This window comes from Erpetoichthys calabaricus, chromosome 11 (assembly GCF_900747795.2).
Source record: "Erpetoichthys calabaricus chromosome 11, fErpCal1.3, whole genome shotgun sequence".
In the NCBI taxonomy this organism is placed as follows: Eukaryota; Metazoa; Chordata; class Cladistia; order Polypteriformes; family Polypteridae; genus Erpetoichthys; species Erpetoichthys calabaricus.
The window spans coordinates 44973579-44989196 of record NC_041404.2 but is presented as its reverse complement, the minus strand read 5'-3'; the positions used below and the strand labels follow the sequence as shown (position 1 = coordinate 44989196).

Sequence of the window (15618 nt, the reverse complement as noted above, 5' to 3'; positions counted from 1 at the left end):
ATAACATTCAAAGTAGTAATAGTAGTAGTAATAAGAGTAGTAATAAAGTAGCAGTAGTAATAAAGTATCTATCTATCTATCTATCTATCTATCTATCTATCTATCTATCTATCTATCTATCTATCTATCTATCTATCTATCTAGTAGTAGTAGTAGTAGAAGAAGAAGGAAAACATAATAAAGTAGGATACTGTCCTAATCTGCATTTAATTGTTGTCACTTCATTGACAACATCAAAAATAACACTGTAACGAGCACTGAGATTGAAAGACCAAGGGCCTCATGTATAAACAATGTGTATGCACAAAAATGTTGCGTGCGCACGTTTCCACGCTCACATCGCGATGTATAAAACTTGGCTTAAAGCCACGCACATTTTCACACCAGCTAAATCCTTGGCGTACACAAGTTCTCTGCTCGGTTTTGCAAACTGGCGACACCCAGCGTCAAAGCAGTGCTTTTGTTCCAGTGTGGTTTCCCTTTCTTTTTTAGATCCTCATCCCTGACACGACTTTATCAAATACACTGAAATTAACTGCATATTGTTTATTAGTTTAAGACATCTGATTGATCCGTAACAATATAATGGTCCACGGAATGGCCACACTGTTCCAAATACCATAGCTGCTTTAGCGTTGTTCCACTCAATGCACCACTCAGAGTATTTATCCCACTGTATCTGAATGTGGAATCACAGCTCTACAGCCACTGATCAGAAAGAGAATTATCGGTATACAGCATCAAGCACACTCTGCCTCAGCCATGAGCATTGTCTATTGAACTGCACCCATACGGCAAACGCTTCAGAGCCTTTCCTGTAGGGACCTCGTGATTCAGAAACAGTTTGATCCCAAGAACTATAAACGCACTCAATCAGTCCATCAAGTGCTCCTTGTAGAACTGTTTTTACTTATAAGTACAATCACCTCACTGTAAACTTGCACTACAGTTATAATATTGCACAACCTGAGCCAATTTATAAAGCGCGTATTTACATATGATCACGATATCATCTTTAAGATGAAATGCGGCAAAATATGTTTTTTACATTACACAGAAAAAATGTTAATATCATTTTAATAATCTATATTGTTAATAATTAAACATGTGAGGACACGGTGTCGCAGCGCTAGAGCCCTGTTCAGGGATTGTTCCTGCTTTGCGCTGTATTCTTGCTGGGGCTCGCGTGACACTGGATGGATAGAATAATTAAACATGTACTACGAAGATATTTAAATGTTCCTTGAAAGTTTTGAAGAATCTGTGTTCTTAGCTGATTGTGTAGCGATTGGGTACTTGGAGAAAGAAAAGGAAGGATAGGAATAGGAGGTTAGTTCTGCTGCAATAAATTATTTCATCGAAGGTCATGCACGGCGCAGCAAGCATCTTGAGTGAGGCAGGAAGAATTTCTGGATGGGGCACCAGTTCGTCACTATCACTGCCCCATCGTGTTGCCATGTTTAATAATTTAAATAATTATTCAGAGAGCTGCAAAATCATGCATGTAATGGATTCTGTATCCTGTTGGAGGAAGAGAAAGTCCGTTTAAGAAGCACATAGTGATTCACACACATAGAGCACATAGAAGAATACATACAATGCAAAACATTTAACGTGCTACTTTAGTTACAATGGTATTTGAGAAACTAGTAAATTAAACGATTTTAAGATAAAGTTTATGATGTTCTACTTTAATGACAAAATAAACTATGTGATTAAAGTGGAAATTTTGAGATTAAAGTTGACATTTTGAGCTTTTTTGCCAATGTGTGCCTATTTTTTGTCTTTTCTCTGTACCCTAATAAGCTTTCATATGACACTCAGATGGTGGGCTACGACTCTCCTTTTCACGGCGACTTTGATATCTGACAACTTCTTTTTTTATTTTGGCACTGTGTGAATTTGTGAACTTGAGCTTTCGAATTTCTCTGACACGCTATGCCAGTCAATCAAATTCTTTTTGTTGTTTATACCACTGTTTAAACCAACAAATTGTATGTTTTCCTTGCCTCCACTTGGTATTCGCTGAAATTCTTCTATTTTGTCACAGAATGCTGAGCTTAAGGGCTATTTATATTGATTTGCATATTCAAAGAGGCATAATTCTGGGAGGAGTTGGGGAGTGGCGGCAGGCGTGTGTATGTGTGTTACTTTCCACACTGACCGGGATTTATGTAGCGGAAGAACGTGGAAGTTGGCGTACACATAGAATCATGCATCTGAATTTTTTTGTGTATACGCACTTTTCCGCTTTTGTCCGTACATCATGTTTTAGTGTGAATTCTACACACAGCGTTATGCATGAGGGCCCAAGACATTGAACGAGAGTAAAGTCTAATAACAGGCATATTTATTTAACAATAAACGATTCAGAGATGTACTTTCAGAGAATCACATTCACGATCTTATGGCTAATGGAAACATCTTGTAAAGTAACAGCTACTGAAGCTAGCCACTGCTATCTGAAGTCAAATTCTCTCTTCCAGTGTTCTCAATTTTCTTCCAGAACTGCATCTTGTGTCTGTCTATTTCTATGATTATCCTCATATTTTTTGTGAGGCTTTATTTATCCAATGCCCCGATGCTTCAGAATGTAGAGACATTTTGCTGTCAATCACCTATTCGACTCCACTTTTCTTCAGGGTAATGTGCTGGCTACTACAATACAGTTTGCATCCATGACCATTTACATTGACTTTGTCTTTAATAGCAAGACAGTTCCTCTTCCTAGAAGAGAAAATAACTTTATTTCTTTCATATTTTGGGAATTTTAAAGGAGTAATTTGAATTTTTCAAGCCAGGGCCAATTTTAGGCCTTTGTAGGCCAAAGCCAGCCATTGTTGTTTGGAACCAGGTTGCCTAAGGTAAGCCTGTCTGTTGGTTCTTTTAGAGGCCATTATCCTCTTTGCTAATGGAGTGCACTCAGTTCATTGCAGTGTCCTTGAAACTTTTACCTCCTCAGCTTTTCACCGTGGCCATTGGGATGGTCAATTTTTTTTTTGTCCTTACCAACTTACAACTTGCATGTAGTGGTCCCTAGTTCTTAATTTATACGAGAATTGATTATGGTTCTCTGAATAGAGCAGGTTGCAAGAAAGTTATTCCCAATACTTATAATAACATAATATTTTTTCATTAATATTGAAAGTAAAACAGGAAAGCATATCACACCCTTAAGTCACACATTTAGGAAAGTTATTGAATAAATCCAGAATAAAAAAATAAACATCTATCGTATTCACTCACATATGGCAGGATGGTTTGATACTACAGAGGTTAGCACTGCTGCCTTACAGCTCCAGAGTTTTTGGGTTCAGATTTTGGTCGGGATTCTCTCTGTATGAACCTTTCACATTTTTTAAGTATTCCTGTTTTTCTATTCCTTAGGGTAGTCAGGTTTACATGTCTACATGTGTTACGTTTCATTGGTGAACTAAACTGTTTCTTGTTTTTTCGAATTATGTTCTTTTAGTCAATATGGTGATGTGCTTTGTAAAGTACTAAATACATTATAGATGTCAAAAGTGAGAATGAATACATTTCTCAGTGCTCTTACAGGTTTATCGTCAAGCTCTATATTACTATGCATAGACAGAAGCTATTAAAATTTGTAATGGATTTTGACTTCATAAACCTAAAGCATTTTTAGAAAAAACAGTGATGAGACTAGAAGATGTTGGGTATCATTTGTTTGCCTTCATCCTTTCTAATTGTGGATTCAAAGAGGTAGTGAATGGCTGGCCAATAACCCATTCTGTAGGCTAATTGATATGCTGCAGTTAGCTTCTACCTTGAAGAGTTGAACCACTAAACCAGAGAGTTATGGAAATTGACAAGGTGGATTTAGTGATAACAGTGTAGAATTGTAAAGTTTCTGCTGGAGAAGAAGATGATCTTATTTCTAATCCAAATGCCATAAAAAGGACATCCTTTGCAGGTGTGGCCTGCAGGTGGTGCTCCAGCATCCCATACCTGACACACGCAAACACAGGCAGCAACACACACAGGCTTTTATTTTGTTGTGGGAAATGCATCCCGGTCATTTCCAACACAAGCACAGTTTCAAGCATAGTAAATAAGCACAGATAAGCACTTTGTTTTCATTCTTTCTCTTTCTTTTTTCTCTCTGTCCCAGCTGCCTCCTTCCTCCAGCAAGCTTCGTCTGCTACCTCCCAACTCTGGCTCCTGGAACTGCAGCAGTGGACTTCTTTTATATGACACCCAGGAGCCTGTTAACATGGCCTGGAAGCGCTTCTGGGTGAGGTGGGAGCCCAACAAAGTAGGGCTCCAAAGTCCTTGTATCACTCCCTGGTGGTGTCCATGGGACCTAACAGGGCCAAGTAACAGAACTCCATCCCCCATGAAGACCTGTGAGAATCTGTGGTGCCACAGCAGCCCCTACCTTGGGGGGTGGGGGGTGGGGTTGAGGCTGCCATCTAGTGTTCTGGGGGAGAAAATGCCCTTTTCACACTCTATTCCCCAGTTCTTCCATTTTAAAGGTGTCCCAGTCAGGCAAGAGTTCCAACCATCCGCCACAGTGGGTTTTCTTAGTAATGTTGTAGATATTAATACTCCTCATTCAGAAACACGTGTCCACTACATCATTGGTCACTCTCTCACTTTCTCTCCATTATCTGCAGAAAATAACCAGATGCACATGAGTGTCTTCAGTGGAGATTATGTGATTCTCCACATCAGCAGAGACTTGGGAAAAATGTATAATGTCATATGGAAGAAAGAGAAACAAACACTGATAAAGTTGAAAAATCAATTGGTAGCTGTGTCAACCAACAGCAATGCAGAGATATTTCCAAATGGAAGCTTGAGACTTGGAAAGATGTCAATGAATGATTCTGGAATGTATACAGTGGACGTGTTTGATGAGAATGATAGAAATGTGCTGAAAAACTCGATTTTCTTAGTCGTATTTGGTAAGTTGGTCCCTTCACTATTTAAAGTAACATAACCTCACACTCTCAGACGCACTGAATCATAGTCAAGGATTTTAGTATATGAAGCATATTCTGACAGCGCTGTAGTGTAAGACCATTCTGGATGGCAACAATAGATATATTTGTGGAAGGATGGATCAATGGAGCTCCCCATCACTCTTAGAAAGAAAGACATTCCTCTAAAACTTCATCTAACTCTTCATAACGTTTCTCCATAGCTGTATGAAGTTTGTGGCCTCATTACTTAGCAAAGTTGATGTAGTATATCATTCATCCATCTTGTCCATTCATATCCCATGATACACCATTCCTTATTTGCATGTATAACTGTCTCACCCACATGTAGTCAAAGATTATCATCTGGCCTCAGTCCCTGCAAGCTTTTGTCTGAAACCTCCAACCATATAGCCTGGTGAAAATGTCCTGATTTCTGGATCATTTTTTAGTCTGTTTCTGGCTTCTGAGTAAACTGTTCAGGAAAGAGGTCACTTATTAAGATATTTCTTTATCTTCTATTAATTTTGTGACATGTTATATACATGTCCTGACTTATTCTGTTTTGTCCCTTAAGACAACACTCAACTGGCATTTTTGGGAGCGCCTGTATTCCTCCATCCTCAAAACATAACTTTGGGAATGGCATCTATAGAATGGAAGAAGGGAGACTTGCTACTTGGTCAGTGGAATGTGACACACCACGTAAGCTGCTTTGATAGAATAGAAATTTTCCAAAATGGTACTTTGAAGATTAAAACGACTGAAGAGGTAGATGGAGGAATTTACAGAATGGATATGTTTGATGAGGATGGAAGTAAGATTTACTCAGAGCTCATCAAGTTAATCGTGACAGGTAAGTGGAGCTTTGAACACCAAATGGAAATGCTTGCATGATTTCTCTGCCTTTACATGATTTCCTTTCACAGAGTCTGTATGGACTTGGCATGAATGATTTGGTGTGCCATGTGATAGATAAATGAAATTTTAATGTACAGATTTAAAAATTAAATGATTATGTAAAGGAGGTTATTACAGCTCAATACAGCAGAAAGTCGTTAAAAAGTAAAATTAGAAGTCCAGCCAATTAAAATGAAGGGGAAAATAAGAAGTGGATTATCAATGAATGTCAGCAAATCTGGAGCTTCACAAACTGACTCAAGTAGGGCGCTTAAGGCAAGGAGGCACTTGAAAACTCTATGATGCATTTTATTTATGTGGCAAACCAAATACCATGGTGGTCTCTAGGTGCAGGCAGCACCGCGGCACAGTGGGTAGCACAGCTGCCTCACAGTTGGGAGACCTGGGGACCTGGGTTCGCTTCCCAAGTCCTCCCTGCGTGGTGTTTGCATGTTCTCCCCGTGTCTGTGTGGGTTTCCTCCAGGCGCTCCGGTTTCCTCCCACAGTCCAAAGACATGCAGGTTAGGTGGATTGGTGATTCTAAATTGGCCCTAGTGTGTGCTTGGTGTGTGTGGGTGTGTTTGTGTGTGTCCTGCGGTGGGCTGGCACCTTGCCTGGGATTGGTTCCTGCCTTGTGCCCTGTGTTGGCTGAGATTGGCTCCAGCAGACCCCCGTGACCCTGTGTTCGGATTCAGCAGGTTGGAAAATGGATGGATGAAGGCAGATTTTGCACATGGAAAAAGTAAGTGCACCCCTACATTTATCACTACTTCAAATGCCTAAAATTATAATCAGGTGTAAATGATGGCAACGTTATTTGAGAAGATCTTGTCTGATGTTGGGTAGTGACCGAAAGAACGAGATCGCGATTCAGCGGGTTGGAAAATGGATGGATCTCTAGGTGCATCAGAAAGTAAAAATCAATTACTAAACAAAGAGAATTTAATAAAATTGCTTATAGACATTTGCTAGAGAAATCTAAATAAAAGTATACATGTAAGTAGGATATTGAGGAGGTTAGGAGCACGCGCTGATACCGCCCATTGCCGTACCCACCACATGACAGACCAACTCAGGATTCCAGATTAGGACCCGAGTGCAGCCATGCAACGGGTGACACCTCAGCACCACACTAGTTCAGGTGGAATGGAACAGTGAGAGGTTTTTTATGGTGGCTGCAGTGCCAATACTGCCACCAACATGCAGGGCAGGATGAAGATTAATGTCGTACCCAGGATAGAGCAATTGCAGGCAGGGCCCAACGAAGTAGAGTCACTTTTGGCGTTTACAGGATTTGAACCGGCAACCTTCTGATTGTCAGTGCAAATTCCTAGCCTCAGAGCCACAACTCCGCCCCCAACGCTGTGGGATATTAAAATATTTAAATAAAAACTAGTCATTGAGAATTACCAAAAACACAATGAAAAAGATGAATAAAACATTTTACATTTCTTTTTTAAGTAGCCAAACGTAAGATTGTTCCATAAGCAAAGACCAATATGACTAAAAGAATGGTTACCTGTAGTCCGCAGCTCAGTCCATGAAACACCCAAAAAGTTAGCACACCGGGTTTTGAGAGAACTACTTGCTGTTTGAAAGGTGAGCAGACCCAAGAGATATTCAGGGTGAGGTGTGTTAACATATCTGTAGACAAGAAGGAGAATCTTTAAGTGTTTCCATGTATTTGTTAGCACACGTGCCATCACTGTTTTCAACAAATTGCAATCTCTATATATTTTTTCAGAAGAGGGCAGCAAAAAGAAAACTGCACGACTGGAGAGAAAAAAGCATTACATTTACGGCTGATGTCTTTATCCGAGGCAACTTACAACATTTTTGATACAGCTGGTTACGCTTAATTTTATTTTTCCAATTTGGAGCACAGGCAGGTTAAGTGACTTGCTTAGGGTCACACAGCATGAGTAGTGGGATTTGAACCCAACTTCTCAGACTGGTGTATAAATACAAGTGGTCTAATGGTCTAATCTATGTACCTTAAATAATTTAAAAAAAACATATTCTTGTGGCACTGTGTCTTTAAGAGGATAAACTGTAACCCCAGGATCTGTAACCAAACGGGAGAAAGCAATCAAATGACCATCCATAGTAATAAATTGAACTGCAGGCTTTTTTTTACTCTGTCATGTAGTACCCAGTAGGTCATTCATTCAAATATTTCTTTACCTTCTATTAATTTTGTGAAGAGTTGTATAGCTTCTGATTTGCCATTTAACTTTAAAACAGTTTCAGCCATCCACTTCCGAATGCCACCCAAACATTAAAAGCATTGGGCTAGAGCTATATGAAATATTAGGAGAGGTCTGGAAATACATCAGTGTAACAGTGGAAAGACAAATTACCCTGATATGGAATTTTACGCAGGGGTAATAAGTACATCAAACAGCATTAAACAAGACTAAACAATAGTGTCTGCTTTTTAATCAGTTATTTGTTTCTGTTTATTGTTTTGTTTAACTCTTTTGAGTACAATATAGTGCTATATAATTGTAATTTTTTTTTCTTTTATTCTCATCTGCACTGAACATTTTGACTGAAGATTCAAATACCATCTTCAGAATTTCTTCCTCAGGTAATAACATATCTTTTATAAGGCTTCTCGAATTTTCAACTCCTGTTTTGCAGCCTACTCTAATGCATGCTGATGCCAGTAAGAGCAACTGTGACCTTGTGATACTTTAAAGTTATGCATTGCAGAAAAGTAAAACAATTAGCAATTTCTATGGTGTGGATTGAGACAGAAAGACCTGACTGCTGCCTTAACACTAGAATATACCGTAAACTAATTTTTCACATTATAAGATACACTATATGGCCAAAAAGTATGTAGACATCCCACCAAATTATGGAGTTCAGGTGTTTCACTGTTACTGAGTGTGGACAAGTGCATACAATCAAGAAAAGCCATGCAATCTCTATTGACAAACAGTCATGCTGAAGAGCTCAGTAATGCCATCTTTGCCATGTGTTAGTATGTTAACTTTCTGCTCTGCTAGATCTGCCCCAATCAACTGTAAGTGCTGTTATTGTGAAGTGGAAACATTAAGGGGCACCAACTAAGCTCAATCATGAAGTGGTAGACCATGGAAACTCAACGGGCAGTGCCACCGAGTGCTGAACAGCATTATGGTCTATCCTCTGTTATATCACTCACAAAAGAGTTCCAAACTGCCTCTGGAAGCAACAACAGTGCAAGAACTGTGCATAGGAAGTTTCATGAAATGGGGTTTTATTTTCAAGCAGCTGCACACAAGCCTAAAATCACTATGTGCTATTCCAAGCTTCAAGCGGAGTGGTGAAAGGTGCACGACTATTAAGTGCCATGTATAGCAGAGTAGGATTCAAACCTCTACAACATGCCAGTCTATCGCAGTGCACCTTCACTCATGCAGGAACAATCTGGAGCTACTAATGAGACCAACCAGTTCACCTTTGGAATGAAGGGGGAGAAACTACACACACACACACACACACACACACACACACACAAGAGAACATACTAAACATCTAAACTTAGAGCTGCCGGGACTGTTCTCAGACCCAGTGTACTGCAGTTTTGTTTGTGTAGCAGTATTGATGATCGCATCGCCCACTATAAATGACACCCTTCTAAAATAAATTGCCCTTTACTCTAAACAAAAGTGCTTCTAAGCCATACATAAATACATTTTCACATAAACGGTGTCAGACTGCCATATTGTGAATTTCCCATTGGGATTAATAAAGTATCTATCTATCTATCTATCTATCTATCTATCTATCTATCTATCTATCTATCTATCTATCTATCTATCTATCTATCTATCTATCTATCTTAAAACAGAAAGCACCAATCAACACCTGAAGTAGTTTTTGGCCAACACGATCACATAGCACAGAAAACAATCTCTGTGCATGACGTTAAATTTACTAAGACATTACTATGATAACTTAGAACTTCTCACCACTTTTTTAAATACTGCAAATAAAGTTCTATCTATCTATCTATCTATCTATCTATCTATCTATCTATCTATCTATCTATCTATCTATCTATCTATCTATCTATCTATCTATCTATCTATCTATCTATCTATCTATCTATCTATCAGGAGAATCCTAGTTTTTCATACAAATCACTCTATGTTTACAGAAGCAATATAATCGATCTTGTTGGAAAGGGCAGCTAACATTGCAATTTCTTTTATCAAATCTTCAATTTGTTCTCTACAATTTGGCGATATTTGTTGCAGAAACAACTTCTTCATCATCAGTAGTAAGACTGTATCTAATTCTTGTACTACTCTGTTTACCTCCATCTCCTGCACAACCTTATTAAATTACATATGACATCTCTGTTTTATATAGTGCCTTTCATATCTATCTATCTATCTATCTATCTATCTATCTATCTATCTATCTATCTATCTATCTATCTATCTATCTATCTATCTATCTATCTATCTATCTATCTATCTATCTATCTATCTATCAACTGGCAAATTTTGCTTTTCATAAAAGCTCAAGAAATACTATCAGAAACAACAACATCAACAACCCCCTCAAATGTGCGCAAAGAATTGAAAAAAAGAAGAAACGTCAGACTCAGCTAAAGATAAAAATAGCACTGAGCACTGACAGTAAAGCATTTTAAAGGTGTATTACTGTAGGTATGAAGGAGCCTCAATTGTGTTTCTTGACACACTTATATTGAAAAACATGTCTAATTACTTTCAAATCATTTTTAATCATACTTTTAGAGTCTTTTAAACTGTGAATAATGGCTTCCATCTGACCATAATTGCCTGATTAATGGAGAGCAGCTGAGATAGTTGTGCATTCAACAGGTTCTTCCATCTCAGCAGATGACTTCTGTTGCTCTCTTACAGTGAACATTGAGTTCTTGGTCATTACTTGCTCAGTAATTCAGTTTGGCTGGACGGCCGACTCTAAGAAGAGTTCTGGTGGTTCCAGACATCTTCCATTTCACAATTATCCAGTCCACTGTGCTCCCAGGAAACTTTAGAAACTTTGCGACAAGTTTTAGGGACATCTGAAGGGTCGTTAAAGTAATCAGGATGCATCTTTGCCACAGCAAAGGGTCTGAATATTTTTGAGAGAGTTCAGTTTGTAATTTTAAATAAATGTGCAAACCTTTCAGAAAACATTCTGTCTGTAATCCAAAATTAGATATTATGTATAAATCTCTCATGAAGTGATCTCTTGATTCCAGAAGTTACCGTTTTGCTGAAAGTGTACCTTTCTTTTTTGTATCTGTTTCTCAACCATTCAGATGTAATCTATGGAATATTCCGTCATGTGGTTGCAGTCATTCTTCTTCTTCTTATCATTCTGGGTCTTTTTTATTGGAAAGGAATTGAAACACTACTCCTTGAACTTCAGAAAAGGCTGAGTAAGACATTACCATTAAAATTATTATTTTTTATTTACCACTTCGTTGGGCCCTTGAGCAAGGTCCTTAACCTGCAATTGCTCCGTCCTGGGTATGATGTTAATCTGCATCCAGCCCTGCATGTAGGCCCTCCAACCTGCAAGGAAAAACCTGGGCGTTGGTGGCAGAATTGGCACTCCAGCCACCATAAAAAAACCTCACATTGGTTCCATTCCATCTAAACTAATGTGGTGCTGAGGTATCACCCATTGCATAGCTGCACTCAGGTTGTAATCTGGGATCGTCATGTGGTGGGTGCGGCAATGCGCTGTATCAGCTCGTGCTCCTAACCTCTCTCTCTTACCCCATGTAGTTTGTGGTGGTGGCCGAAAGTGGTTTGCATTGCTGGAGAAAGGAGATAAAAAGTTCCTCATAGAGTGGGCCTCAATAGTGACCAATAGTGGACAAATGTAAATGATGCAAAGAAATGTTCATGGAGAAAAAGACATGTAACTTGTGCCACGTAATCCACCAGTCTTATGTTCAAAACATGAAAAACACTTGCTTTTTTGGTAAAATATTGCTAAACGGTTACTACCAGAATAAACAGTGCAAATCATAAACAGGAAACTAAAGCATCATGGGAATGACTTTTTTTAATTGAATACCTACCTATCCCATTCAATTAATTGGTCTCGAGTCCTGTGCCGCCCCTGATCGTGACTTTATTTGTTTCAGCTTATAAAAACATAAAAATATATAATTTTATCATCATTACAACACTGCGGTGGGTTGGCACCCTGCCCGGGATTGGTTCCTGCCTTGTGCCCTGTGTTGGCTGGGATTGGCTCCAGCAGACCCCCGTGACCCTGTGTTCGGATTCAGCGGGTTGGAAAATGGATGGATGGATGGATCATTACAACATTTGTCTCTCTTCACCTCAAATCTGATGAGATGATCACACAATAGGTCGATAATGCTGTGTGTCAGGGGTTTGCCAAGGTGAGGTAAAGTAGAGAAGAGTAAACAGATTCATAAAAGTGTGAGTTTAAAACAAAAAATCTTTGAAGCACCTACTGTATTAGTTTCTTAATATTCAAGAAGATCTTACTAAGTATTCTGAAAATACTTTATGCCTCAAGAGCAGTCCTGTTGAACATCATACCATGTAGACCCTGTGTGTCTCAAACCAGAACTTTAAAATGATTTTAGACTGTTGGAGGTACAATATTGAAGCAAAGAAATTTATACGACATTCTTAGACCAGTTGAAGGCCTGGGAACCTAATTTAGCATCCAAGGTGGGATGGAGCCTGTCCTACAACATTGGGTGCAGCAAAGAAAACAGTCATGGATGGGATGCTAGTTCATCAAAGACCATAGCAATTCTAAAATGTAGAATAAAAAGTGTGGGGAGGGTGTAAATTGTGCCCTCCAAGGCCAACTCCAGGTTAACAAATCACCTGGAGATGGCTCTCACTCTGTCGTGGTTACTTCCTATTCTGTAAAAAGGACGGAAATAGGATGATGAGTGTATGTATCAGTCCATCAATGTCTATTTAATATCAGTTTATAAGGTCATTATTGTCACGTGCACAGAGGACAGTGAAATTCTTACTCGTGTGTTAATCAACATGTATGATGTCGCCACTCTCCAACATCATTATTAGTGAGTGCAGATCAAAGGTTCTGCCTTCCTTAGCAGAAGGAACTACTTTACCTTGAAATATCTGTGTTTCTTACCATGGCAAATTTCAGAGTGTGCACCATCTCATGGGATTTAATATAACACAAAATATTATAGCACAAAGTCGCATGAGATAGTAAAAGACTATAATTAGATCCCAGGCAAAATCCTTGAGGACTCTGTACAATTCAAATGAACATAACATGTCATTATCAAACCTATTTAACCCAATTCAACAACAGCAATATTTATTTCTATAGCACATTTTCATACAAATAATATAGCTCAAAGTGCTTTACATGATGAAGAAGGAGAAAAAAGACAAAATAAGTAAGAATTAAAATAAGGGAACACTAATTAACATAGAATAAAAGTAAGATCCGATGGCCAGGGTGGACAGAAAAAAACAAAAAAAAAAACTCCAGACCGCTGTAGAAAAAAAAAAACTCTGCAGGGGTTCTGAGGCCACAAGACCACCCAGCCCCCTCTAGCCATTCTACCTAACATCAATGACCTCAATCAGTCCTCATTGTATTCAATCAGTCCTCATTGATTCTGATGGAAGAACTTGATGATGACGGTCATGTGGACTTCTGGCCCTTAATCCATCAATGTAGGGACATCACGATGCTTTGATCAGGTGGTGGTGGTGCAGATCGCCACCACAGAAAACTGGAAAAAGAACAGAAGAAAAAGTAGAGGTTAGATTTTGGAGCCACCATGAATAATAATGATAATTAATTGAATATACAGAGCATCAGGATTAAACTAAGATGAAGCTATGAGAAACCCATGTTAAAGTAAAGTGTTTTCAGCAGTTTTTTAAAGTACTCCACTGTATTAGATTGGTGAATTCTTATTGGTAAGCTATTCCAGATTTTAGGTGCATAACAGCAGAAGGCCGCCTCACCACTTCTTCTAAGTTTAGCTCTTGGAATTCTAAGCAGACACTCCTTTGAAGATCTAAGGTTATGATTTGGAGTGTAAGGTGTAAGACATTCTGAAATATAAGATGGAGCGAGATTATTTAAGGCTTATTTAAGTTAATTCAGGGTCCACAGCAACTCTGGGCACAAGGTAGGATAGGAGACCATCCCATGGTAAGGTCAATTATTTACCCAAATCTACACCTTTTTTGGGGAATGTGGAAAGATAACCCACAAGGGTAACATCTGGGTGTGAGATTTAAACCTGAGATTCTTGATTCATACAGTATGTAAGGTGTGCTACCAGTGCTCAACCATGAAATCAAACTAAAGCACACAGTGTAGTAAAGACACAACACAAAGGATTCGAAAAGCATTAATGTTTGAGAGATAGCATTACAGTGTCTCCATTATTATGGTAGGGGCAGTAAAGTCAGTTTTAAATCTAATGAAAATTCAGAGAGACAAGGGTCAGGATTTCAGGCACCATTGTAACTTTCCTCAGAGAGATTGCAGATTTTTATGTTTATGGCCAGATCTCTTTTGTAGGTATTCACAGCTTTGGATGGGAGCAGCAGATTGCTGAAAATGGTTGTCTCTTGAACATGGCAAAAGCGAAGTGGGGATTTGTTCATTTCATGTACTGTAGCTAGAGTTTGGACTTAAGAATTTAGCACTCTATTGGAAATCAGACCCAATTCTTAACTCTTCGGACGTTCCAGTCTTGTATACTGACTTTGTGTAGTCAGACTTGACTTATTAAAATCCACTCTCCTGAGCCTCCAATCACAAAAGAAAAGTTTAAATGTTTTCTTGATTCCCGTTCATTTTTCTGAATGACTGTTTTTCTTATGTAGGTAAAAGTTCCCAGGATGAAGAGAAGACACCACAAAAATGGAATCTGTTTGACTTAAAAAAAATCAGACAAGCAAAGCCCAAGTGAAAGTCCAACAGGGCGCATAAGTCAACCACCCTTTGGAGAACATGGCACCATGTCAATGAACTTCACTGAAGGACTGCATTCATAGGAATGTACAGTATACATTTCATAGTATAAAATCAAGAAATTATCGTCAATCATGAGCTTGATTTTGTATTTCAGTTTAGTAAATGGTATTGAACAAGTACATGCTTTCTAATGAAAACCATTAATGTGGGTCAGTTATTTAAAGATCAAGCATCATACTGTGACAACATAGAAATCAGTTGATTCTTTAAACTAAACAACCAGTTCAGGATCGAACCTTGGACATCAGAGCCTGAGGCGAACCCTCAGACGTTGCGCCAAGGTGGCTGGATCTCATACTTGACACAGTGTACTCTATGACATACCCATTATCTGCTTCTCGAAAATGAGAGGGCATGGTGGACGTTTGGTAGATGACCACCCAAATAATCCCATTGCAATTCAGACCTATGAACACAGACAGCTAAAGGGCTGGAATGATCGCAACTCCGAATCAGACCGGGATGTGGCAGAGTGCACTGATTCTTTTTCTCACTTTCCTGCAGACCATTCACGGGAAATTCCGCCTGGCCCTGTTGACGTCACTTCTTGGTCAGAACCAATGGATAAAGACCCTACCGGTCCTGGCCCTTTTGATGTCACTTCCTATCCTGACCTTTAAAAACCTCCACCTATTCCCTCAATTCTGTTTTCAATCTGTGCACACCAGTGCTATCACTTGTTTTTTCAATTTTGCAGCCAGGATATACAATATACGGGTGGCTGCCCCAAACCTTGCTATGGCTCTTGTTCGAGTTTGTGACT

General features: G+C 39.0%; 1 protein-coding gene across 1 annotated transcript in view; it reads left to right on the top strand.

Annotated features, from left to right (window-relative positions):
- Positions 1-14790, top strand: part of LOC114660002 (carcinoembryonic antigen-related cell adhesion molecule 3-like) — a 32001-nt gene extending 17211 nt beyond the window's left edge. The window contains exons 6-10 of the mRNA XM_028812536.2: positions 4641-4931; positions 5524-5802; positions 8404-8436; positions 11137-11256; positions 14705-14790. Coding sequence (XP_028668369.1) covers positions 4641-4931; positions 5524-5802; positions 8404-8436; positions 11137-11256; positions 14705-14790 — 809 coding nt within the window. The remainder of the gene's footprint in view (positions 1-4640; positions 4932-5523; positions 5803-8403; positions 8437-11136; positions 11257-14704) is intronic.
- Positions 14791-15618: the final 828 nt, after the last annotated feature.